Source organism: Pseudonaja textilis, chromosome 2, assembly GCF_049901715.1.
Source record: "Pseudonaja textilis isolate UNSWEBS1 chromosome 2, rPseTex1.2, whole genome shotgun sequence".
NCBI classification, from domain to species: Eukaryota; Metazoa; Chordata; class Lepidosauria; order Squamata; family Elapidae; genus Pseudonaja; species Pseudonaja textilis.
Window position 1 is genome coordinate 243708707 of NC_141991.1, and position 27825 is coordinate 243736531.

Genomic DNA, 27825 nt, shown 5'->3' on the forward strand with positions numbered 1-27825 from the left:
TTGTACAGGAGGTCTGTTTTATTTGCAAATATGTAGACATGTGGACTTTGCTTTCCCACCTTGATACGTTTACAATATATTTGCAGTGACGGTTGTCAAATTTCCCAGCCCTAAACACACCTTTGCTTGAAGAAAGGTTTTATCTCCAGATACATAAGCTTAGTCTCTCCACCAAATTGTAGTCATCTTGGTTTGAAATAGCGTAGTAAACTATTTGACCCTGGAGAGGACGCCTGTCCTTTCTTGGTTCCTTTAAGTGTCACAACTTTGCTGGCATGCATTTTGGAAGCACACTTTTGACTCTTCCATTCGGTTAGCAGTTCTTTCTGCATCTCTGCAGGCAGCTCAGAAAAAGTTTTGGGATCCACAGAAGGAGGAAGGGCCACTTTTGATCCTTGGCTTGAATGATTTTGGGAAGAACCTTCTCCATGGGGATTTTGCCTTTCCACTGGTGGTTCTTCGTTTGTGGGTGCAATGCCAGAAAATGCCAGAGTTCTAGTACTTTGACCAAGGTCTCCAGAATGTAGGGAAATAGAGCTTATTTTCATTTTTGGATGGCATGGTGATTTTTCCCCCAGTTCAGATCTTCTTTGGCTCCACAAAGTCTCTGTGGAATCTCTAACCTTTTGACTAGAGAATATTTCCTCCTTAATGTCACTTGGAAGCTGGTTGAACACATCATAATCTATTCCAGCAGGAAGTAGTGGACTTGGGCATTGAAGATCACTTGCTTTTGGCAGACAAGGAGTGTGGAGCTGAGATTGGACACATCTTGTGTTTCTCTCTTCTGATAAAACATCACTGTCTTCCCCTTGACGTTCCATCCTTGTGTTTTCTGAGTTTCTGTCTTCTGTTGTCTACATAGCAAATGAGAACTCTTTTAAACTACATGCAAAAGAGAATAATTCTACAATCATATCATCTCCTTTTAACAAACCCATAACCCCTTGCAGGATGAAATCTATGCAACTGAATGGAGCTCAGTGTTTACTGGCTGGATGCCCTTCCTGTTGCCAATGCGGAGTTATATTCAGCAAATATATTCTCAGTGTGCCAAGAGAAATATCTGCCTCTACCTAGGATTGAACTCACAGCCTCATGATTATGAGATGAGAGCTCCACGTCTGGGTTACCGCGCCACTTGTTGTACTACAATCATATATGCATGATAAATTGTGGGTCCCTCACATAGTATCTGTATGTTTGAATATGTATTCAAATATTCTTGTAATATTTAACGCATATTAATCGAAAAGTGGGAAGGAGCAGACATGGACACCTATAAAACTGTCACAGACTAGGAGCAAACCAATTCATCCACCTAGGTAGAGACAGACAAACAAGCCTGATAATCAATATTTTTAATTCTCCACCATCTAAATTGGCTAAAATGTACCCAAATATATCCCCTATATGTTGGAAGTGTAACAAGGAAAATAGAACATATCATCTATGGTGAAATTGTAAGAAAGCTCAAATGTTCTGGTAGAAAATCTAGAAACGGTTAGAAGAGATGTGTGAAATTAAAGTAGAATATAGACCTAAATCTTTCTTGTTGGGAATTAATGTGGGAAAATACAACAAAGATATAATATATTTAATAATCCATGTAATCACGGCTGCAAGATTAGTTTATGCCCAAAAATGGAAATGTAAAGGAACTCCAGGTGAAATAGAAATAATTAGGAAAATTTGGTTCTGTGCAGAAATGGATAAATTGACACAAGAATTAAAAAATAAGAATGATTCTGATTACTACAAAATATGGGGAAAGTTTTATAACTTGTTGGAAGCCAGGAAAGATCAAAAATATAAACAAGGATTAATATTTCCTCTTTGACTTGGCTTGTCAGAAGCCAACTGAGAAGATTGCATATAATGATCACATTATCCCGAGCCACTGCAACCGCTGTAAATAAAACGCTAGTTGCCGAGTGCCTGATATTAGATCATGTGATTCTGCAACAGTCATAAGTTTGAGGACCTGTTGTAAGTCACAATTTTCGGTGTTGTAACTCTGAACCATACTAAACGAATGGCTTCAAATCAAGGATTCTATGTATATTAAGAAGTGTAGAACTTACGTGAAGAACTTTGTTGGAGCTTAAAGAAGGTGATGACTGACTCAAATAAAATTGAATAGACTCCTTGGACGAAGCTGGTGGGTCCTTAAGATTGGAAAAGCAAATGTTCAGTAAAGTCAGATGAAATGGGACCTCAACATTGATCATCTTTCGAAACAGTTTCATAAGAATGGAAACGAGGTCAGCTTTTACACTGGTGTCCTCTGGAAATAAATAAAAATTCATGTAAGCAGACTCTTATTCAAGAAGACAAGCATACACACACAGACACATTATATACACACAGACACAGACAGACAAACAGACACAGACATGCGGAAATAGGTGGGATTTTTAGGCATGGTTAAAATTACCAAGAAAGAAGAACATTTGGAGCTCAGGGTTGAAATGAGTTCCCTCTGAACTTGATTGCTTTCTTGCTAGTGCACTGTTGATGTTATCTAGTTTGGGTAATGCAACGTCTAACCTCAGAGACCACCAAGGATCCCTCATTAAAAGGCAAGAAATAGCTGGGACATCAACACTGTGAAATCAGTAAAGACTCCAACCTGCAAGAATAGCCCTGGGAAGACGATGAGTAACAATGAATGCCTTTGAGTAGTGATTATTTCCAAGCGCCAAATAACTGGGAACTTGCTGGCACCTGACAAACTGAATTCTTGTTCTCCAAGCTTAAGGAGCTTAAAAAATCGACATTCCCAAGCAGGCTGATCTAGTTTCTATGAAAGAAAGTGTTCAGGTTGGCTGGGATTGAAAAGACAGAGGTTGAAGGATCTCCATGGACAAAGAGACAGTGAACTTGAGAGGAAAGAGGCTAACAGAGGCAAGGAAAGCAATGAGAATTTGGGACAAGACTTTGTAAAATAAAGCAATGGACTTTCTGTACATTGGACATTACTCTGTCTTGGAGCACCAGCTGAAGATCTGGGGTGATGCACAAATGAGTAACATGAACATCTGCTTCAAATGAAGACTTGTTCAATGGGCAACCTACAACCCATTAGATATGATGGAACTACAATTCCCAGAATTCCAAGACAGTAGAGTCTTAGCAATGTTGGGAGTTGCAATCCTAAGACATTTGAAAGGGGCCAGTTACAAAAGCTGATATATGTAGTCTTAGTGCTGCATGTTATGTGAATGAGAAAGAGTGCTGCTATTTTTGGCAGAATGCTAAGGAGAAAAAAAGAAAAAAGAAAGGACAATTTTTCATGTCAATTCAGTTTTGTTTATGGGACATCCTGAATCACTGTATGCTGTAAAATACATCATCTGAGTAATAAAACTTTCAAACTCAATTGTTTGCCACCTTTGTTGCCGTGTCCTATCAGTTCTTGTTGTCTAAAAGGAATCCTTTATTTTATTTTTGGCTTAGAATGACATACAGAAGAAAAGACTTAAGGATGCGTGGTGCTGATGCAAAAAAGCGCAAGAGTATTGGCTTAGGACGGGGAAGTGGCTGGAGGAAATGTTGGGTTTTAAAGTAGATCACCTACCAGAATTCTATTATGAATTATGTCAAAAAATATAAGAAAGATGAACTTTATTTGATTATACACATTATTATTGCAGCAAGGATAACATTTGCCCAGAACTGGAAAGAGACAGTTATACCAAGTGAAGAAGACGTAATAAACAAAATCTTACTATAGACAAGTTAACTCTAGAAATGAAAAACAAAGATGAATCGGCATACTACGCAATTTTGGATAAATTCTATCATTGGTGGGAGCAGAAACGGAAGTCTTAAGTTGGAAAGGAGTTGTTGAAAGGGTAAATGATTGAATGAGATGAAAAGACGACGAATGATGTTAGAAATGTATTATATGAATGAACAAATGTATATATGTATACAGTTGAATAACTGTTTATAGGAATATGTATGTATGTATGTATGTATGTATGTATGTATATGTATGTTTTCTTAAGTTTTCGCAGGTACTTACATGTATGGCATTCAGCTTTGTTCGGGTATTTTCCCATGTCATTGTAGTTGTGCTTTTAAGTTGTAGCAACGTTTCGGCAGAATCTCATTTGCCATCATCAGAAGCCTGACGATGGCAGATGAGATTCTGCTGAAACGTTGCTACAACTTTAAAAGCACAACTACAATGACGTGGGAAAATACCTGAACAAAGCTGAATGCCATACACGTATATGTATATGTATATGTATATGTATATGTATATGTATATAAATGCGATATTGACTCAAAATCACATCAAACCGACTTCACCATGTTCAATTTTTTCAATTGTTTTGTTTAATAAAATGTTTAAAAATATTTTTTTTAAAAAAGAGAGTGGGGGAAAAAAGCAATATACCCTCTTCATAAACTGTCTTGGACATCAAGTCAAAGGAGGAAATTAAGGCCCAGAAGATACAGTTACCTGAACCGATCCTCTTGACCAAGTGAGATGGAACTGGACATTGACGGCTCTCCCGATTAAACCATTTATTGGTAGCAGAATACTGGCGGATGGTTAATCTGATGGTATGGGGCTTTCTGCCATCTTTGTACAACCTGTTGAAAACACGGAGCCATCAACAACCAAGGTGTCCACATTTCAGTCTGGCCTGGCTCAAGAAACAGAGAAGTATTCCCTCCCCATCTATGTCAAGCATTAATGCCAATTGGCAATTCACCAACAAGTATAACCTCTTAAATGAACAATTTGCAGAACAAAGGGAGCAGTAAGGAAGATCATTAGATTGTAGAGCGGTGAATGAGCTGTGGTGGCGCAGGGATTAGAATGCAGCATTGCGGGTTAACTCTGTTCACCTGGCCAGGCGTTTTGATTCTTTCGATCCTGACCAGCTCAAAGGTTGATTCAGCCTTCCATCTTTTTCAAGTTTGGTAAAATGAGGACCCAGATTGGTGGGGGCAATACGCTGACTCTGCTTAGAGCAGGGGTGTCAAACTGGATTTCTTCGAGGGCTGGATCAGCGTTGTAGTTTTCCTCCGTGGGCCAGCCGAGGTGGGGAGGATGGGAAGTGGGGGTGGGGAGTGGAGAGAAAATGGGACAGATGTTTCTTGCCGGACTCTGCCAGCCAAAACTTTGATATTTCCAAGCTGGCCTCACGAGTCAGATTTAAGCACTCTGTGGGCCAGGGCCAGCCTGTGAGCCTTGAGCTTGACACCCCTGGTTTAGAGAGTGCTGTAAAGCAGGGGTCCCCAACCACCGGTCCCTGGACCGGTACCGGTCCGTGGAAAAATTTCTACCGGGCCGCCGGTTTGCTGGGCGCCGCCATCTTGTTTTGATGAAAAAGTGCTTCCGGTGAGCTTTTCCAGGTAGAAAGCGGCGTTTGGGTGCTGAAAGAATCCTCGCGCCTTAGTTTCATCGAGGGGGCGGCGGCTTCGAACAAAACTAAGGTGCGAGGATTCTTTCAGCATGCATGGCAAGGCGAGCCGAGCGACCGTCCCGAAGCCGTCCCGAAGCCCATCGACACAGGTACAAAGGAGGAGTTGAAGGTGGCGGGGAGAAGCGGGGGACGGCTGGCTGGCCAGTCGCTTGGCTCGCCTTGCCATGCGTGCTGATGCTGGTACCGGGCCGCGGATGATTTTGTGATGCCGGTACCGGGCCGCGGCACAAAAAAGGTTGGGGACCACTGCTGTAAAGCACTGTGATGCGGTCTATAAGTCTAAGTGCTGTTGCTATTGCTTAATTCTGGCTTCCTTGAACTAATTAATATATGCTGGGTATAATTCTCTGCTATTGTGGTCTGTGCCATAGCTCAAGAAATATGCCAGGAAACCAGGGGTGAAATTCAATCATCTTTGCCCAGTTCGGGAGAGGTAGTAAGGATAATTTGAATCAGTAAAAAATCACCTCTGGTTGCTATTGCTATTATACTAAGCCACGCCCACAGAGCCAGTAGGGAAAAATTTTTGAATTTCACCCGAGGGAAACCCAGCCCCCCAGAACAGAAATTTACATTGTTTTGAGGATTTGCAGGTGATCCTTTCTCATGCTCCTGCCAGGCCACCTGAGGTGAAGGATTACTACCCCACCAGAAGGAACCACTGGTGAGGAAAGTGTGTAAATCTGAAGCATTTAGTATGCAAATAACTAAAAAAAGGAACTGAATATTTACTTGTGATCTCATTGTGCCACTGTTTCACCCGTTCTATATATTCACACATACACAATGCAGCCCCCAGTTTCAAAACCTTGCTCAAACCCCAAATATTGTGGAACTATTTGAGTTAAAATCACCTGTCTAGAAGATTAGTGAGCAATTCTTCAATTTTCTTCTTAACTTCTGGTTCAGAAGAGCACTTTTTAAAGGAGTCCTCATCACTGAGAGACTGTAGTATAGTGTTTAAAAATAAAACAATGAATATAATAATTTAGATCAGTAAATGCACAAGTCACATACGCAGCAGACATTCGTGTATTTGTAAATTCAGTTGATTTTTCTGACACCAATGTTTCCTTTTCAAGAATTCAGAAGTACCATGCAATAAAATTATATTACAGTATTTCAAACAGTGAATTGGATTCATCAAACACATTTTTTTTTCTGATTAATCCTCTATTCTTATTAAAATACAGATAAGATACTGTTGGGAGAAATATCCTTCTAGGTTCAGTTCCAAGTGGGGAAAAAGACACTGAAAACATGGAGGCTGTTTGGAAGGTTTAATATCAGGACCACATGGCTTGGAGCTCCAGAGTGAAAAGGAAGAGATCAATAAAAAGGGCTGAGGTGCTGAGAATGGCTGGGTTTTATACCCTCTGTTGGGATTTGAATTTGAGCTTGTATTCTTGGTTGTCAGACCCCCATGGGGCCATGCAGGGGCAACCCTTGTAGGCTGTCCTGAGTTCCAAGCTTGGTTGGGCCTTGCTGGACGATTTATGCCCTTAAAAGGGCTTTTAGCAATTGCTATAGCTTTACCTGCAGATCTTTGTTATGTAAAGTATTGTGGCCCAGGCCTTAATGGCCCACCCATTAACAAAGGTGGGAGTGAGTTTCTGCTTCTGAGGTGAATTTCTGCTTCTCTTTTTAGAGGAAATATTCTGCCTTTTTAATATTTCCTAGGCTATTTCAATTTTCTAGGAGAGAGGATGGGTGCTAATTTCTTACAATACTTACTGTTCTAATGAGAAGGAGATGTAGGGGGAAGGATCAATGTATTTCAAAAAATTGATTGGCTTTATGCTAATCTTGGTTTATTCAATAAATCATAACTGCCTTTCCAGCATACTAGGTCATATATCAAGGCACATCAGCCAGTCTTTAAAAACATGAATGGAAGTTTCAATTTTTAAAAAATACTTATGCATTGTTATAAACTATGGCTTATAAACTCACAACAGCTTTGTTCATGCAACCACTTAAGCCCAAACTAAACAAACCACAATTGTTTAGTCCAATATGTGGGCATGTAGGATCTCTTCCTGAGAAATGCAACTGTCCATTCAATTATTTATTTGATTTGTCAGTCTCTTGCAAAATAATAGGTATAAGTATAAACATGAGTAAGAATACAGAAAATAGGTATGATTAAATGGGGACAATAGGACAGGGACGGGAGGCACGATGGTGCACTTATGCACGTCCAACATTTCTCAAGATAGTTGCCCAGATGCATGGGACCACCAATTCTCTGAAGTCTGATTTATACAATCCTGGTCTTTGTTGAGTGAGAAATCAAGAAGCTACAGTATATAGTCTTCACATCTGGAAAACCCCAGTTTGCCTAGAATTATCAGACATAAGGGACAGGGCAATTCTTGTCTCCAGATACAGTTTTCAGTTGTACCTGAGGAGCTCCTGATGGGATGACTGGAGAATGGTCTTCTCCCCAACTGAGCTTTTGGATGAGATGTGCAGCTGGAATTCCCAGTTCTTTTTCCAGAATCTCAACTGAACAGTCTTGGAGATCTTGCACAGTGCAGAGCCCAAGATTCAGGAGGCGCTTTGCTGTTTTAAAGCCAATCCCTGCACGAGAAAAGAGAGTTTGCTATAACAGCTTTCCAGACGAATCATTCTCACACGCCCTAAAATGAAGTTCATATAGAACTGGAAGGCGCCTGCTCTCGTTTCACCTATCTGCATGTATCAAAGCCAAAGCAAGTTTATTTGTTTCCTCATCTTACTTGGTATTTTCCTTTTTTATTATAATATCTTTATTAGGTTTTAATAGCAAGAGCACTTAGACTTATATACCGTTTCACAGTGCTTTTACAGCCCTCTCTAAGCGGTTTTACAGAGTCAGCCTATTGACCCCAACAATCTGGGTCCTCATTTTACCCACCTCGGAAGGATGGAAGGCTGAGTCAATCTTGAGGCTGGTGAGAATCGAATTGCTGGCAGTCAGCAGAATTAGCCTGCAATACTGCATTCTAACCACTGTGCTACCATGGCTCAGTGGCTTTCATGCCTGAAGTGGGACTTAAGACACTGTACATTAAAATACCAACTAACACAAAGGGGAAAGGGAGTGACAAAACAAGTTAACAAAATACATCAAACAAATGTAACAAAAGTGACTTCCAACTTTCTTTTAGCACAGAGATATTAACAATACAATCACATCTAAGTTTAAAGAAATCACACCAATCCATATTAAAACGGGCATATTTGTTAAGAGTTTGTAGCAATCCAACCAGTGCACAAGTAAATAATTCAGCAGGATTCATTTATAGAAGAAACTTCTTTACATACAATAATATATCGTATGATGCATGTATACAATACCCATGCAGCAAAAATCAGAACCAGAAGAATCCAGAAGTCATAATCACAGAAGCAATATAAACAAAGAAGCAAAGATCCAACTGTTATATATACAGCCCAATTATTCTAAGCCACGTCTAGGCTCCGAGCCATCTGACGTGGCTCACAACAGGGGCTGTTTTTTAGTCATCAAACAGTCCCCATTGGCTGACCTGTTACGTGTCTTTTCCAATTTATGAACTCTCATACACTGACAACATTAAAGTCCGGTATTCATTGAATGTTATCTTAATTTCATCTAGAACAGGGGTGTTAAACTCAATTTAATTGAGGGCCACATCAGATCTGTAGTTGACCTTGGCAGCTATGGCCAACTGAGTGGGTGTGGCTGTCTGATTGGGCGTGGTTAACAGGGTGGGCGTGGCCATCTTTCCTTTATGCATTGGGTAGACCAGGATGGCCTCGCAGGCCAGATTCAACCACATTGCAGGTTGGATTCAGCCCGTGAGCCTTGAGTTTGACACCCCTGATCTACAAGATAGTAACACATCAAATGTAAACAAGCCTACGTTGAAAAAAAGGTACAATATTTCTCAAGCCAAGCCCAACCTTATCTTCCAAACTCAAGGTCAACTCACCTGGTATTTTCCTTAGGTGACTAAGGCTGGCCATCAGGTTCTGCCGGTTCTCAGGCAGAAGAATTGTCTGCTGATTTGGTTTAAAGGTCCCAGAGACCAGCTTGGAGAGGACTTTATTGGTGGCCACTCCTGCGCAGCCCGTGAGCCCAAGCCTGCTGCACATGGCACCTCTCATCTCCTCTGCAATTTGAGATCCCATAGCTAGGCTCCTGTGCATCGGGTCATGAAAATCAACAGCTGTGTAGGAAAGAGGGCGGGGGGACGAAATCTTAAGACAGCGGTGGCTAACCTTTTTCAGCTCCCGTGCCGATGATTGCGCACATGCCCCTTTGTGCATGCTCGCATGCCAGCACCCAGAAGGCAATATGTGTTGCTCCTCCGTGCCTTCTGCACATGCGCATGTGACCCCCCTCACACGCCATGCATCTGAACATGTGACTCCCTCCTCACGTGCTGTGCATCTTTGAGCATGCACGTGCAATTTCCCCCTCGCACATCACACACCTGCACATGTGCGTGTGTCTCCCGCACAGCCACCCTCTACCCCCTGCACATGCACACCAGATACCCGACAATCAGCTCGCATGCATGCACAGTGGGGCTCTTCCGGGCGACCTCTCGTGAGCCGGGTGAAATGGCTCTGTGTGCCACTTCCGGCACTTGTGGCATAGGATCACCAACACAGTCTTAAGAGATCACCTGGCAGATTTATTCTTACCAATAAAGGAGAATATTTGTAGTTCAGGGTTGAAATGAGGATCATGAGTCAGTTGCCAAATATCTGTACAACTAGTCCTCCATTTACATCCCCAATTGTTAAGTAAATTGCATCCAGTTTCCCCCCACTGACTTTCTGTTAGCATTCCAGAAAATCTCAACTCCCACCAATAACTCCGAGACTGACATCTTCTCAGAGGTTCCGTTTAGAAGAATAGTAAACTGGCACATCTAGGAAATCCTAAATCTGAAAGTTCCGGGTTTCCCTCCAATAAGTAAAATATTACAAATCCACCCCCTGTACCCGCTCATTGCATCACATGCCCCAATCACCATCCATCCCAACTTGAGATGTTCCCTCAACCACTCCTCAGCCAGGTGCAGAAATAACATGACCTTGACTTAGAAGAAGAATGCTATGATGTAAACCACATTTTGAATTGGCATCCTTCAGTCACAAGAGACTATGGTATCGTGCTATGAAACCGGTAACTACCACTTCCCATGTTGTTTCAATGCTGTATGCAAAGCTGGAGTGTTCTCTCCAGAGCACGAGGCCTGTATAATTTAATATGGAGGACAAACTGTTACCCAAGCAGCAGATTCCCCCATCTCCACCTCACTGGAATAGTCTAATGGAAGGCAGAGCCAATACGATTAGTTCCAGCTGCATCGCAGGAGTTACCAGAACGTGATTGTACATAGTCACGAACTGCTTCTGGGACTCCAGCTCCGGATTTTGACTCCTGAAGCCTTTTCCAATCATAGATATAGCCACAAGGCTTATATTTATAACAATTGCAGCATCCTTAGGGTCATGTGATCACCATCTGTAACTTTCCCCACTGACTTCCAGCAAGGAAAGTGTCAGCTTTGGAAGCCATATCAGCACCAGACGCTTCCACACTGCCACATTCTGTTAGTTAACAGATAATCAGAGTTGGAAGGGACCTTGTACGTCATCTAATCCAAACCCCTGCCCAAGCGGGAGCCCCTATACCATTTCTGACAAATGGCAGTCCAATCTCATCTTGAAAGTCTCAAGTGATGGTGTTCCCACAATTTCCGAGAGCAAAGTGTTCCATTGGTTGATTTTTCTCACTGTCAGAAAGTTTCTCCTTATTTCCAGGTTAAATCTCTCCTTGCTCAGCTTCCATCCATTATTCCTTGTCTGGCCTACAGGCGCTTTAGAAAATAGCTTGACCCCTTCCTCCCTGTGGCAGCCCCTCAAATATTGGAAGACCGCTATCATGTCTCTGCCGGTCCTTCTCTTCACTAGACTAGCCATGCCCAGTTCCTGCAACCGTTCATTGTATGTTTTAGTCTCCGGTCCCCTAATCATTCTGGTTGCTCTTCTCTGTACTTTTTCTAGAGTCTCAACATCTTTTTTATAATGTGGTGAACAAAACTGGATGCAGTACTCTAGGTGTGGTCTTGCTAAGGCTTTATAGAGTGCTATTAGTACTTACTTTGATCTTGATTGTATCCCTCTGTGAATATAGCATTAGCTTTTTTGGATGCTGCTGTACCCTGCTGGCTCATATTTAGCTAGTTCATTTAGCTAGTTTACTTTATTGTCATTGCACCTCGTACAATGAAATCAAACACCATCTTCAGTGCACATCATGACCATGAAAATAAACACAAACACACATCCTTCACCCCCCCCACATTGAACCAAAAACCCCACACACCACACCAACACTGCACTATACAGCAGAATTCAAAAGAGCTCCTGCCCTGGGATAGAAGCTGTTTTTCAGCCTATTTGTCCTTGTTTTTATTATTCTGTACTGTCTGCCAGATGCCAATGGTTCAAAAACAGGTTTCCCACGAGGTTTGAAATCAGAGTTTTCCTTCTCCTAGAACAGTGGCCCCCAACCTTTTTTGAACCAGGGACCGGTTTCACAATTATTTATTCTTCCACGGACCGGTACCTGAGTAACACGAGACTCCACCGCCATCGGGACGGCTCTTCGTTCGAAGCCGCCCCCCCCTCTTCGACGAAACTAAGTTGTGAGCACCCAAACACAGCTTTCCAAACAAAAACCCGGAAGCAACTGAAAACCCAGAAGTGCCGTTGAAACAAGATGGCGGCGCCCAAGCTTTGCGGCCCGGTAAAAAATGATCCACAGACCGGTACCGGTCTAGGGACTGGTGGTTGGGGACCCCTATCCTAGAAGATGGTTCTACCATTTTATCTGGCATTGGGGGCACAAAGCCCTCTCCCACCTTCAAAACTGTGGACCATCCTCTCCTGTAACCCTGGAAAGGGGCCCTTACGAGGTGCTACCAGTGGGGCAGCTGGACCAAAGTTTTTTTTTAAGGAGGTATTACTCCTCTGGGTCTAACCACATACACTCCAATAAATTCCCCCCTCCCATTTTCCCAGGCTCAAGAATGTGGCAGTGTGGAAGCATCTGGCGCTGATATGGCTTCCAAAGCTGATACTTTCCTTTGCTGGAAGACAGCGGGGAAGGTTGCAGGTGGTGATCACATGACCCTAAGGATGTTGCAATTGTTATAAATATAGGTCAGTTGCCAAGGGCAACCAAAGTTTCATCACTTGACTTTGGTGATGCTGCAGTGGTCGTAAGTGCAGGGACCCATCGTAAGTCATTTTTGCAGGGTCATTGTAACTTTGAATGGTTTCTAAATGTGGTTGTAAGTCAGGCACTATCTGTATACAGGTAGTCCTTGACTTACAACTACAATTGAGCCCAATGTTTCTGTTGTTAAGTGAGTTTTGTCCCATTTTAAGATGCCTTAGTGGTGAAGAGAATCACTGCAGTTGATAAGTTAATAACCCGGTTGTTAAGTGAATTCCCCATTGACTCTGCTTGTCAGAAAGTCGCAAAAGTCAATCACATGATCTTGGAATACAGCAACAGTCATAGATATGAACCAGTTGCCGAGTGTCTGAATTTGATCACATGACCCTGGGAATGCTGCAAAGGTCATAAGTGTGAGAAATGGTCATAAGTTGCTTTTTTTCAGTGCCATTGTAACTTTGAACGGTCACTAAAGGAACTGTTGTAAGCCTAGGACTACCTATATGTCAAGCTTGAATGTCATTCTATACTGGAAATGTGCTTTCTGTTATCAACCTAGCATTATTGTGGGATCTGGTGTGCAAATATGATACTGTGGTTATGTCATGCCCCTATTGGAGACTGACTCCAAGGGAGAGGAGGAACAGCCAACAGGGAATGGAAGTGTGGCTCCGGAGGTTGTGGAGGAGGCTGGGGAAGGGCAAAGTCTGGCTGGGCAGTCAGAGGAAGACCAAGGCCCATCCCCTCTCCATCCTAGGGCACGCAGGGAGGAGAGGATAAGGGAGAGACGTGAATGGTGTGATCTACAGGGGAGGAAAGGGCCTTGATTCTCTTCATGGGCTGCAGCTATGAGAACTGGTTAAAAGAACGGACATGCTTATGGGCCAGTGCTGGAAACAAAGCGTGGAAATATCTCTAGTCTGTCATTCCTCCCTGACTTCGGCGTCCTTCCCAGTTTGTGTTGCGATATCTGTGGACGTCTTCAAGCCCTTATCTTGCCTGGGTTCCCTTAATTGCTTCAGTGTGGTTTGTGTTGTTTTTACTCTTTATAATTTATTGGCATTTTTAGTTTAAATGACATTTCTTCCTTTTTGTAACTGCTTGTGGGGGAGGTTTTTTGTCTCCAGTCAAGGATATTTGGAGCTTTGAAGCAAAGTGAAGGAATAAAAGGGGCTTCACCTGTTTTTGTGACTGTGTTTATTTTGTATCCCACCCTGGGTCATCACAGGTTTTTTAAAAAGTACTTACTCTGATTATTATATACATGACCAGAAACAGAGATGTTAGGAAGGCTTGCTTTTTTCCACTCTGTCAGTCTCCTTTCGACCAGTTCAGTGATGTCCACAAAATTTTCATCAAATCCCAGTCTTTCTACCAGTGGAGTAAATGTTTTTAACAATTCTGTAAAATGTTAAAAAAAGAAAGAAAGATGATAATCTCTCTATATAAAAGCGAAATACCACTCACATATCATCACAAAATCTCCAGAACCATAAAGCCTAAAATCTTGAAATTTGGCATGTATGTTCCTCTTGGCTTCTAGGTACTCACTATGAAAGGATTTTTTGAAATGACCATCAGAGCATTAATATTTCCTATATTATTATTAACACGGTCTGATGCTAAGGAGTTCTACTCCCCCTCCCCACCTGAAAAGGAATCTGTTCCAAATGCAAAACACAAGCAGAGGAGAGGAGTTTCCGTTTTAGTTTCACAGCAGCAACCAGCTTTAGTACAGAACAGTTGAGCTAAGCCACGCCCAGGCTCTTTGCTGTCTCCTTTTTGCTCACACAGCAAATATTGTCTCAGTTTCCATGTTTCAGTTTCCAAAAAGCCCTCAACTCACACACACTGACAGGATGCTAGCCAGATGAATACTGATGGATGCTGGAAGGCAGAGGCACACTTTTCCCCCCTTATTTTTCTCCCCCAAAACTAAGCCAGATCACATAGTTTTCTAGTGAACATGGGTATAGAGCTAGTTGTTACTATATAGCACTGGGTTAAGAGAGTTGGTCACCTCATTATAAAACAGATGTTGAGACTCTAGAAAAAGTACAGAGAAGAGCAACTAGGATGATTAGGGGATTGGAGGCTGAACCATACAACAAACGGTTGCAGGAACTGGGCTTGGCTAGTCTAGTAAAGAGAAGGACCAGGAGAGACATGATAGCGGTCTTCCAATATTTGAGGGGCTGCCACAGAGAGGAGGGGGTCAAGCTATTTTCTAAAGCACCCAAACGCCAGACAAGGAATAATGGATGGAAACGGAACAAGGAGAGATTTAACCTGGAAATAAGGAGAAACTTTCTGACAGTGAGAACAATCAACCAATGGAACAGAAGTTGCCCTCGGAAGTTGTGGGAGCGCCATCAGTTGAGATTTTCAAGAAGAGATTGGACTGCCATTTGTCAGAAATGGTGTAGGGTCTCCCGCTTGGGCGGGGGCTTGGACTAGATGACCTACAAAGTCCCTTCCAACTCTGATTATCTGTTATCTGAGTTTTAAATATAGTTTAAAATGTCCATATTTTTCTTCCAATTAAATATAGAAATTGTGCAATAAAGATATTAAATATATAAAAAAACCACATTTTAATAAACAAAGGCTATTAAAGGGCTACAATTGGTTTGAATTCACACAATACAGGCTACTGGTTATAAACTGAAGGCTATGAATTCACATATACCCTGAACTCTCACCCAAGCAAACCATATTCTAGTTTAGCATTGTACAAAGTATTATATGCTACTAAACTATTTAATAAGCTGAGCCATAAACATACATAGGAGGCACGATTAACTAAATGTACAAGTAGTCCTTGACTTACAACAGCTTATTTAGTGACCATTCAAAGTTACAAGGGCAATTTAAAAAGTGACTTATGGCCTTTTTTCAGTGAAGAACTTTGCAGCGTTCCTATGATCACGTGATCAAAATTCAGATGTGGGCCACTGGCTCATATTTATGACGGTTGCAGTGTCCCAGGGTCACATGATCATCTTCCAATCTATTTTTTTTTTTAAAAAAATACAAAACTGTTATATTAGTTTGTTTCGATTCAGGGCTTGTCCCAATATTCAGGAGCCAAAAGATGCTCAGATGCTTGCTAGAGGCATCTATTGGATACACTGCATGAGATGTTGGCCCTTTAAGAACTGGAACCCTCCAGCACACCATTGAGGCAAATCAATCCACAATGTCTTCTGTCATGCTGCAGTTGGAATCTGATTCTGAGGGGGAGGTGAAACAGTTGACAGGGAGTGGGAATGTGGCTATGGTGGCTGTAGAGGAAACTGGGAAAAGGCACAGGCCAGCTGGGCATTCAGGCCACACCCTCTTCATCCTATGGCACACAGGGAGGAATGGATAAGGGAGCAACTTGGTTTGTGGGGGAGGAAAGGGCCCTGATCCCCTTCATGGGCTGCAGCTGGGAAGACAGTTTAAAAGGGAAAACTACGCATGGCAAAGTTGCTGGAAGCAAAGAGTGCATTATCTTTGTTGAGGCTTATCTGGGTTTTGGCATCCCAACTGTATGTGCCTCGTTATCTTTTGGAAGTCTGCAAGTTATTATCCTGGTTTGCCCTGTTAATTACTTCAGCATGATTTGTGTTGGTTTTTTTTTTATTTCTACTTTATCTGTATTTTGCATTCAGACTGCATTTCTTCCCTTTGTAGACTGTTTTTGGAAGAGTTTGATCTCCCGCTGAGGATAATCGGATATTGGGAGCCAAGTTGGAGGCATTAAAGGGAATTTATCTATTTTGGTGACTTTGTTATTTTTGTGCCATGCTCCGGGTCATCACATCTTCCTTGCCCAGGTCTACAGAAGATATGCAGGGATGATCGCTTGCATCTAATGTTCAGCAATTTTTCACTGAAAATGTGATTGCATGAGGTTCAACAGTGGTTTAGTGAGGTTTAGCATGGTTCACCCATAAAGATACAATCTGATAAATGAATCGCTGAAGTGCCTGGGAGGTCAAACTCTATAGATCTAATCGTATGAGATACAGGCCAATGCCATACGGGACATTCTGGAGCATATGTAAGAGATGCTTTCTGTAAAACTGTAGTCTTGTCTTGGGACAACTTCAGGAGATCTGAACTAAAGTCTCATCCCATTCAGAAGAGGTCATAGTTCAGGGGTGTCAAACACAAGGCCCTGTGGTTAGATCTGGCTCGGGGGCCATCGTGGAAAATGTATGAGGTTGGCCCGCATCACTTTGGCCCAATTTACCCTGTATGAAAAGGAAACATCGGGTCAGTGTGGCTTCGGCCTGGTCTACCCAGGGCGAAGAGGAAACATGCCAGCAGTTTGGGGAGTGGTATCAAGCTAGCCCTGCCCACCCAGTCGGCCACGCCCACCCAGTGAGTGGCATCAAGTTGGTCATGCCCACCCAGTCAGGCCTCCCCGAGGTCAACCACAGCCCTGATGCGGCCCTCAATGGAATATGAGTTTGACAGCTCATAACTTTATTAATGTATACTATGCACAGAACACCTCTATCTAAAAAGTCTCTCTCTATATTTTCAGATCAAGTGACTGGTTTGTAGGTTAGCCTGAGGTGTGAATCTAATGTGAGTTGAAAAACCTGGTTTATGGCTTAACGCAAAAGCCTTCAAACTTGGCAAGTTTAAAACTTGTGCACTTCAACTCCCACAATTCCTGAGCTAACATGACTGGAGGAGAATTCTGGGAGTTGAAGTCCACAAGTCTTAAAGCTGTCAAGTTTGAAGACCCCTGGTTAATGACTTGGTTTACAAAATATTGATTACGTGCCATCAAGTTGTTGTCAACTCTTAGTAGCCACATACCAGTCGATAAATCTATCCTTAATCACACCCACCCAAAAACATGGACCACAAACCAGAAAGACACATTTTAATCTAGCATGGTTTTATAAAATTTTAATGGTTAGTTTTATACTTCAGTATACAGGTAGTCCTTGTCTTACAACAATTTGTTTAGTGACTGTTTGAAATTTCAAAGTGACTTGTGACCATTTTTCAACTTATTACCATTATAGCATCCACGTGGTCAAATAAAAATTCAGATGCCTTGGCAACTGACTCATATTTACGACGGTTGCAGAGTCCTGGGGTAATGCAATCCCCTTTTGTAACATTCTGACAAGCAAAGTCAATGGGGAAGCCAGATTCACTTAACAACTGTGGCAAAAGAGAAGTCAGACAACGGGGCAAAATTCACTTAAACCAGAAACTTTGGGCTCAAGTGAGGTCATAAGTAGAGGACTACTATATGGTGCAAATCCAGGAAACTGAGTCAAACAAATTATGGGTAAGTTAACCATAACCAGTTGTGTAAATTAGTCCAGAGTGTGTACTAACCTTTATCATTTTATTCAATTTCCCATCAAATGGTGATTACAGAGCTTTTCACCTACAGAGATTTCCTTTAGAAATCTCTTTCTTCAAGCTCTGTTTTATTTTAATAATGCATTTGAGCAAACATTTGATAAGCCCAATGAGATCCATATTCTGACTATACAGGTTTACAATAAGCCCAATGAGATCCATGTTCTGACTATACAGGTATACGATAAGCCCAATGAGATCCATGTTCTGACTATACAGGTTTACGGTGTTTTATGATGTTGCAATGTTTAACCTCTTGTTGAGTCATCCTCAACTTCATTTGTACTTTGGGAAGGCGGAGATACAATTTTCATTTTTATCTCATGCTCTCCCCTCCCCCATATATATATATACACAATGAACACTCAAAATTGTTGAGATGCTTGAGAAAAGATTCTTTTGCCCCCAAATAAAGGCCACTATAAGATGTCCCAGTGCCTCTTTCCTCAGTTTACATCTCATGGGCCTCTTCCTGAGAAAAATCACTTTAGTCGGGATCCCAAAATGGAAGCTGATTTCTGATTTAAGCAAATCTCATATGGAGCTTCCATCCTGAGTTTAAAAGGAACAAGCCCTGTTGAAATAGCAATAGCACTTAGACTTATATATCATTTTATAGTGCTTTACAGCCCTAAGTGGTTCTACAGAGTGAGCATATTGCCCCCAACAATCTGCGGTCCTCATTTTACCCACCTCGGAAGGATGGAAGGCTGAGTCAACCTTCAGCCTGGTGGGATTTGAACTGCCAAATTGCAGGCAGCTGGCAGTCAGCAGAAATGGCCTGCAGTACTGTACTCTAACCACTGCGCCACCGAGACTCAATTCAATACAAACAAGATAAGAAATATGTGCTGTGGCTCATCAGATGCCAGTGCATCTGGCGGCAGAATCGGACGATGAGGAGGTTGGTGAGGAACTTGGGCCAGTTCTGGAGTCAAGGGTAGGCTCTGTCGGACGCAGAGATAGAGCCAGGGCCGCCCGACATTTCCCAGCCACCAGAGAGGCAGCTGCCTTTGGAGGCTAATATGAGCGAGGAAGAACAGCTGGGGCCTGTTCCAGAAGTGTGTATGCACAGAGCTGTTAGGAGAGGGGAACAACAGAGGACAAGGAATTGACTCGGGAAGCAAAGCACATGTGGACACTGAATGGCCCCTCCCTGTCTGGGGAATAAATAGAAGGAAAGGGGAATGGTTGTCGTAGGAGACAATAGTTCGTATTTCTGAAGATTTTGGTCATTGTGTTTTGTGCCACAAAGACTGCCTGCCAGAATTTAATTTGCAGCCTTTCGACTGGGAGCTCAAGGCCTTGCAATTATTGCAAGGAACTGATAAGGTCTGTACTGCAATTAACTCCTTGAAGGACTATTGCCTGGACTTTTTGGAGTCTGAATGCCATTAATTCACAAGAGGTATATAAAGAGTGGTTTTTCATGACAAGGAGTTTCTTGCTTCTGCTAAGGCTGGGTCAGAGCAACATGTCTACAAAGTTGGCCACCTGTTAGGTGACTTATATTCCTAACAGCCACCTCTGCTCTGAACAGATTGACCCCTTGCTGAGAAACCCAGTTGAACTTAAGGGACAATACTTCAGAACATACTTCTATGACATCATTCCTTTGGTTAGGGACTTCTGTCCTCACTGTGAGTTGTGTTGTGGGGTGGTGCATGAAGAGAGGCTAAGCCAGTCTCATTGTACACATGTTGTACTCTGACAGTAAAGATAATAATAATAATACACAGTAAATTCCTTCAGGGAAATCCTCAATTAGGCCTCCTAGCTTGATTACACAAAGTGTAACAAAAGTGGGAGCAGAAAGAGGAATTCCTGTAGTCTTTCCACACCTCCTTCTTTCTTGATAAACCTCTGGTGAACGGTGACATCAAGCTTGCTAGAAATTTGTCAAAAACGTTTGAAGGAACAAGACCACAAGATTCGGTGACCGTGGACTGGATTCACATGCGCTAATTCATAGTTTACCAAACCGTGTTATGAATAAGCTATACTTGTCTGGATTGGCATGATTTGTTAAATGATAATTCACGTTTACATCCTTAATGGCTAGATTTAAATATGTTAAACCACACCACAGGGTTGTTTTTTATTAGTTTGGATTTAATATGGAATGTGTACTCAGCCATTGTGACTTATAAATCATGCTTTATGAGTTAGCACTAGGTAGGATTAAAATAAGGAAAGATGTAGGAATTCATTAGTGACCATTTGAAGTTACAGTAGCACTAAAAAAAGTGACTTGTGAGCAGTCCTCACACTTATGACCATCAAAGCATCCCCAAAGTCATATGATCCAAGAGTGGGCTTCAAAAAATTTAGGAACTGGTTCTCTGCTTGGTTGCTGGATGGACGTGACCATGGTGGGTGTGGCCTAACCAGCCTCCTGCATCATGGCAGGAGGCCCATTTTTGCCCCCCCCCCAGGCTCTGGAGGCTTTCCTTGAGTCTCCAGGAGGGTCAAAATGGCCTCCCTGGGCTCTGGAGGCTCTGTGGAGGCCGGAAATGGGCCCATTTCTGGCCTTCCAGAACTGTTTCCGGCCTTCCGGAACTTCCGGGAGGCCCATTTTTCACCTCTCTGAGCTCTGGAGACTTTCCTTGACTCTCTGGGAGGCCCGTTTCCCCCCTGCCCGGGGGCCCAGTTTTCATCCTCCCTGAGCCCCCGTGTGGGCCTTGCACTGACCTGGGATCCAAAATGGGCCACGTGAAGACTCCTGGGAGGGGAGGGGCAGGGTAGACGAGGCCAGCCAGCCATTGCAACTACTGGTTTGGTGAACCAGATTTAAAATGAACATACAAACTGGTAGCAGCCCTGATGTGATCACAAGTTGGGTGCATGGCAACTGGTGTGTATTTACAATAGTTGCAGTACCTTTGAGTTTACTGATTGCCATATGTGCCCTTCCCAGCTGGCTTTTGACAAGCAAAGTTAGTGGATAAAGGTGGAACCACTGAATTTAACCACTGTTATTAGTTTATGTTAAAACATACAAAAAAAAATACAAAAGTAGGAAAAAATAGGGAGGGGAAAAGGGAAGGGAAAAGTGTGGAAAAAAGGGGGGAAGAGGAAAAAAGGCATTGATTTCAGACTCCCTTTGAGGCAGTAAAATAAGGCACTGGCATCAAACCTCAACTTTTTTACTTTCACACAATAGTTTAAACTAGCCATTTCTATAACAACAAATCTATCCAACTGGTAAAACTCCAAATCAAAGTTTCCTCCTCCCCCCCGCCCCACCTCAAGCACAAAGTCTACAAGTGGTTTCCAAGTAGAATTCGCTTAATGACCATGCCACAGAAGTATATAAAATCAAGCATGGATGATGACTTGCTTAAGAACCATATCGCTTAGTGACTGAGTTTCTGGTGCCGATTGTGGTTGTAAGTCAAGGACTACTTATAGTCTCTAGGTGCAGAGGGCGTATTGCAACTAAACCCCAAGAAAACATTTTCCAGGGTTCCAAGGATCAAATCAAAGCAGTACCTGTAACCCTGTAAGAGAATTCCCTGTATTTAGTCAGATCTTCTCCATTAACCAGTATCAGATCCGGACACTTTTCTTTCGCTTCTTTCACACCCATGAGTTTTTTCACACCAAAATTCCTGGCTTCATAATTGCAGGTGACTACCAGGTATTTCTGCTGCACACCTAGGTGCAAACACAGCAATTAAGAATAACAGGTGACTTCATGCCAAATACTTTTCCATAGTTTGTACGTATCACAGTACGTATCACAGTAGATCCTGTTACATATACCATTGCGAGTCCAATTTTTCCCATTTCTGTGCCAAAGGATGAATAATATAATTATAATTATTATAATATAATAATATAATCAAAGACTGCCCTGGCCAAATGCTGATTAGTACAATTAAGAAGTTCTAGGACAGGGGTGTCAAACTCAATTTCATTGAGGGCTGCATCAGGGTTGTGTTTGACCTTGGGGAGGGGGCATAGCCGGGTGGGCATGGCCAGCTCAATGTCAGGGCTCCGGCAGTTTCCCCCATTTAAATCATGAGCCTCGAGCTGAACTTCCAAAACTTAAAGAAGATTTATTAGGAGTAAACATGCCGGCACAGCCTGGGTATAGCCAACTCTGAGACACATCATTCATTGTCACCCTTGACACTGGTTATCCGCCACCCTCTGGGTGCATCATAATACATATTCCTCTGGAGAGGAATAGGACACATCCATAGCCAAGAGTCATCAATCATACTCTCCAGTTAGAATTTTGCATGGCAGAAACTTCGGTCACCTAGAAACTATCTTTGAAAACATTTATGGAATGCAAGCTGCCCACTGCTCCCCCCTCCTTTTTTGTTGGCAAATCTAAAAAGACCATAGAAATATTTTATGAGTTGACACTCAACATCACTCATGTTGGGGGCATCTGTGGTGGCCCTGGCGGGGCTGGTGGGATCCATCTGCTGCCCTCTGTCAGCAAAAATGGAATCCGGGAGGGCTGCATGTGGCCCTCCTGAGCTGTTGTGGTTAGCTGGCAGCAGGTGCGGATGGTGGAGCAGAGCGAGGACTCAGATGAGGGGCCGGGACCATGGACTGCTGCCTTCAGGGATTGTGGGAGCTGGCAGCAGTGATGAGGAGGTTCCCGAGGAGCCTGTGCCAAGTGCACGTGAGCGCAGGATGATTCGTAGAAGAGAACAGCTGGAGCAGCATAGGCGACTCAGGAGTATTCTCCCTCCAGGGAATATAAGCCTGGTTTCAAAAGGTTTTTTCCTTTGCAAAAGGCAAAAACGCTCTAAGGACCCAGCATTGTGTGTAGAGACTCCGGCTTATCTGAAGAATTCTGTCGAGGTGTGTGTAAGACTCCGGCTTATCTGAAGAATTCTGTCGATTTCTGGTTGGACTAATTGGCTGCAAGCCATCTTTTATCTACAAAGAAGTTATTTGCAGATTAAAGCTGTGTAGGTTTGAGTTGCTGCGTTTGTTTGAGATTTTCTTGTGGATAACAGGGTTGGGTCAGAACATGAGCTCCGTTTTCACTGTCAGAGGCACCATGAGTGGGTCCTTTGCTATTTCCAGTGTCCCCCCCTCCCCATGGGCCAAATCTAAGCACCCTGCGGGCTGCATTCAGCCCACGGGCCTTGAGTTTGACATCCCTGTTCTAGATCATCGATTGTTTATGCAGCGAGAAAAACTGCAGGTATTTAGGGTGTAAAAAATTCCTAAACAACTATTGTATCTTGCAGGCAACATGTACACTTAGCCTCCTAACTAAGCACTTCTAAATAAAAAAAAAAACACCTCATAACGTTACACTACTTAGCTTGTATACAAGTGTATGGGCTGCTGTCAGTAGGTCTATTGGAGGTCTCTATTTGCCTTCGAGTCCTCTTCATTCCTAACAAGCTCATTCAATTTTCTTGCAAGATTTTCACAAATGGTTTGTTATAATCTTCTTAATAAGGGCTGAGAAGGTGTGATTTCCTGAGCTAAAGTAGTGTTTCCCCTCTACTCCAATGCCTTATTCGCTATACCAGCCTTTTTAAAACTCCCTTTTTATGACCCCGAAATTGATTTGGAGTAGAGTCCAGACAACTGGATGGAGGAGCTGAGCATTTACTGGCCGGATGCCATTCCTGACGTCAACATGGAAGTTCACAGCAGATTTTATCCCTTTGCACCCTGGGAGAGAAACATCTGCCACACCCTTGGATTGAATTCTCAACATTCCGAGTGGGAGGTGGGTGTTTTCACCATTAGGCCACCATGCCGCTCAACCGGGCACTCAAACAGCGGGGATAGAAAACATTTGTATCATTTCAAGCCTGAAACAGACTGTTCTCAGTGTTGAGAAGCAGTCCCACACTGAAGTGGGCAATCTGGCTCTGATAGCTGTCCAGGACTGAAATTGAAAACACACAGAGTTTCACTTTGATTGAATTTCAGAACTGAATCTCTTTTCTGAATCAGACTGAAAACTCAGCCCTTTTTTCTCAAAATGGTTTGAAGCATCTGAGTAGGTTGACCTAGTTTTCTGAATCCAGTTGACATTTCAAATCAAGTAACTGAGTTGCATTATATACAACATACTCTATTATGTGTTAACCAGATTTTTACTAAATAAGCAACAATGGACCGCACACTAAATCCTAGACCTAGACTGTTGACTGGGTCATATATGAAGCCAGAACCAAATAAGCCACATTATGGATTAGTATGCTGTGTGAATCCTGCCCTAATGATTAACTCAGCTGTCATGCCCTTGTCAGATTCTGAATCCAAGAAGGAAGACGAACAGCTGACAGGGAGTGGGAATTTGGCTCCATTGGCTGTGGGAGGAAACTGGGGAAGGGCAAAGTCATCTCGGCAAAGCAGAGGAGAGGTAGAACAAGGGAGAGGAAGTTCAGAGGAAGACCCAGGTCCACCCCTCTTCATCTTAGGCATGCAGGGAGGAACAGAGAAGAGAGCAACGTGGGTTGCGTGGCTTATGGGGGAGCAAAGGGTCCTGATTCCCTTTATTAGCTGCAGCTGGGAACACAGTGTATAAAGAAGGAAGTTGCGTGCAGCAAGTTGTTGGGAGCAAATGTGAGTTTATCTTGTGTTGACTTTGGTTATCTGTGTTCCTGGCACCTTCCCAACCGTGTTGAGTTATTGCCGTGCCTTCACGTCTGGAATTCTTGCTCCTGCCCTGCCAGACTAATTACCTCATTTGGCCTTGATTGGACTTATAGGTTTTGTTGACCTTGATTCTCTGCAGCCAAAGGCTGTTCCTGGGAGAGTTTTTCTCCAGCCAGAAGGTAACCAGGACATTGCGGGCAAAGTTGGAGCTAATAAAGGGACTCCTAGTGATTATCTTACTGTGTTTCCTTTGTGCCGTGCTCTGGGTCATCACATCAGCCAACAAGAATTGCTAAACCAGAACAAACACTGCTATCTTGATTATGACAGAAAACAAAATATATTTTGCTTGTTTCCTCATAAGAAGTTCAGGCATAGAGACTCTACAACATTTCCTGTGGAATAGCATTCCCCACCAACTTTCTGAAATTACCTAAAGGTTTGCTTCTTAATTCAGGATCGCAGATCATTTCTACCTGGGCATAAAAACAGTCCAAATCCAGATGCACAATGATTCGGTTCCAAGCATTTCCTTTAGGCACGGCTTGGCCAGGATAACCTGCAAACAAATTTGACATTCAGAAAAAAAAAAAAACAGCCTGTTTCATATTACCTCTTAATCTCCAGCCTCTTTAACACATCACTCAGCATAGCCACAATCACTTCTGTTTGGGCTTCAAATCAGGATGCTGAATTTTGGACTGCTTTAACAGCAATACATTATTGGTTAAATTAAACCCTACATTGCTTTAATGTCTATTCGTAGTTTTCAGTTTAAAACACCACTCCATAGTTCATACGTGATTTTCTTTCTATCAACTTCAAGCATCCCAAGGATCTTCCCATCTCATGTGCAAGTTTGTAAATAGAGTTGGCTGGTCTATGGCCCAGTTGTAAGATATTCCCTCAACACTGTTCAACTCTTACAAAGTCTGCATTACCATTACTGTTAATCTTCTCATTACTCCTTATCACCCATCCCCTCCCACTTGTGACTGTATGACTGTAACTTTGTGGCTTGTACCCTTACGATTTATATCGACTGTTTCCTACCATGATTTGATTGCTTATTGTACCCTATGGCTATCATTAAGTGTTGTACCTGATGATTCTTGACGAATGTATCTTTTCTTTTATGTATACAGAGAATATTTGCACCAAGGCAAATTCCTTGTGTGTCCAATCGCACTTGGCCAACAAAGAATTCTATTCTATATTGTTCAATGACAAACTCGCAACCCACGGGCTGGATGCACCATGTCTACCCCCATTTTAGTGAAGGGGGAAGTTGCAATATGTCAAGTCCACAGTATGACATGACTTTGACACCCCTGTTCAATGACAATTGATCCCAGCAACTGGGTTATTTGAACAAACCAGCCTGGTAAACAAGCTCTGTGTGAATACAAACAGTTACAAACAACTTTTTTTTTTTTTTTGCATCTGGAGGGAAATATTATTACTCCTTTCCACGGAAGTGCAGGCTTCAGCCTGTAGAATAATTTTCGATTTCTGCATTTCTACAGCACAAGGAATTACAATGAAGCCAACTACATTTTGGCCAAGCGTACAGAGCAAACCTAGCCATGGCCACTAGTGTCTATTTCAAAGTGTTGAGTGGATGCAGAAAGCTGATGAAATGTCAATCACACATTAGTAAAAACAACACTTAGGATCTCTCCTGCTCTTTCCCAGGAGTGGGCAAAATTCCAGGAAGCATCCTGGTTTGTTTTCCCATTTGGGCAAGCAGGGAACTCTATTGCTGCCCTTTTCCTAACTCTGACCTTGAAGATGCCTCCTGAAAAATCCTCCCCTTTTTTTTTTCCAAAAAGAAAATCTTCCATCAGCTCCAATGCACTATTGATATCAACTACAGAATTGGGAGGCACAGAGACAAGGTTATTTTCATTTATTTATTCTGAATTTCTACCTCACACTGAACTATAAAACTACTTGGCCTAGACTCACATAACCTACTAGGTAAAATTTTGGCTAGATTGGGGCCCCAGTACCTCCCTCTCTCTCTCCCCATCTCCCTCCCTTTCTATCTCCCTCCCTCCCTATCTCTCTCTCCCCATCTCCCTATTTCTCTCTCTCTCTCCCTATCTCTTTATCTCCCCCACTCTCTATCTCCTTCCCTCTCTCCCTATCTCTCTCCCTATCTCTATCTCCCTATCTCTCTACCTCCCTATGTATCTCCCTCTCTCTCTCCCCCTCTCCCTTGCTATCTATCTCCCCACCTCCCCACCTCTCTCTCTCCCTATCTCTCTACCTCCCTATGTATCCCCCCATCTCCCTATTTCTCTATCTCTCTCCCAATCTATCTCCCCCCCATCTTCCTATCTATCTCCCTCTCTCTCTCCCTCCCTATGTATCTCCCCCTCTCTCTATCTCCCCACTTCCCCATCTCTCTCTCTCCCTCCCCCTCTCCTTCCCCCTCTCCTCTCTCTCTCTCGTACTTATTCGTACTTATACCCCCAACCCCAGCCCGGTCTTAGCTCCCTTGCTATTGCCCTACTCCTAGTCCACAGGGCCAAGGCTGCCTTAGATCCCGCGGCAGTCGGTGGAAGGAAGATTTCCTAGGACTTTACGCGAGACTCCTTCTACGGCCCCAGGAGGATCTCTCTGGAGTCCGCTGCTGGGTCCCGGCAAGAGCCACTCGGCCTCAGTCTCCTCCCCTTCTTCGCCTTCCGAGTCCTCCATTTTCGCGCGGCGTTTACGCAACGCCGGCGGTTCAGGTCAGACCAGCCAAGGCGCTCCGCCTCTGTCCGGAGCCCGAACTCAGACGCCCAGCCTTGGAAGGAGGAGTTTTAAGAGGAGAGCCGTCCAATCATCCTTCTGTTCTCTCCGCTCGCACCAATGAGAATGCGGGGACCGGTTCCGGATCGTTCGGCCGGCCTAGCTTAAGACACTTTTGAACTTCTTTCTTTGAAGCCTGCGACTCACTCTCGGCGGGTTCACACGTTCACCAGCGACTAGTTAGGATCGTTTTAGCCCTCTGGTCGTGCGAACTCAGCCCTTAGGGTTAGTTACGGGTTCAGAGTGGCCCAGGAACAAGTCACGTGTTTCCTCGCAAAGGCTTGACGCGCAAAACGAAAGTGTGCAGGCGCTTCCGTTGAGTTCAATTCGCTTTTCTAAGAAAGTGAAAGGGATTAAAGCCATCTGTCTCTTAACAAGAGA

General features: G+C 43.1%; 1 protein-coding gene and 1 long non-coding RNA gene across 3 annotated transcripts in view; both read right to left on the bottom strand.

Moving 5' to 3' along the window:
* POLI (DNA polymerase iota) lies at window positions 1–27689 on the bottom strand. Of its 2 annotated transcripts, none has more exons than XM_026715065.2 (10): window positions 27237–27689; window positions 25079–25204; window positions 21547–21711; window positions 13924–14076; window positions 9407–9643; window positions 7852–8030; window positions 6302–6393; window positions 4475–4608; window positions 2085–2287; window positions 1–857 (listed from the first exon to the last, which is right to left on the bottom strand). In XM_026715065.2, the coding sequence occupies exons 1-10, from the start codon at window positions 27346–27348 to the stop codon at window positions 183–185; spliced, it is 2076 nt and encodes a 691-aa protein (XP_026570850.2). In that variant the 5' UTR covers window positions 27349–27689; the 3' UTR covers window positions 1–182. The 2 variants fall into 2 exon arrangements, with proteins under 2 accessions (XP_026570850.2, XP_087783617.1); XM_087927491.1 differs by having other exon boundaries at window positions 27164–27391.
* The window catches only part of LOC148127445 (uncharacterized), a 475162-nt gene that overhangs the window by 319218 nt on the left and 128119 nt on the right, over window positions 1–27825 (bottom strand). The gene's annotated exons all lie outside the window — the stretch shown is intronic.

What these genes read in the sequence shown, in the direction of transcription:
- POLI (XM_026715065.2), bottom strand. Translation starts at nt 27,348, where the DNA reads ATGGAGGACTCGGAAGGCGAAGAAGGGGAGGAGACTGAGGCCGAGTGG. An exon ending in TCACCTAAGGAAAATACCAG is followed by an intron (nt 8,031 to 9,406) that starts GTGAGTTGACCT and finishes TTTCTCGTGCAG; the next exon opens with GGATTGGCTTTAAAACAGCA. An exon ending in TCCCATCAGGAGCTCCTCAG is followed by an intron (nt 6,394 to 7,851) that starts GTACAACTGAAA and finishes ACTATACTACAG; the next exon opens with TCTCTCAGTGATGAGGACTC.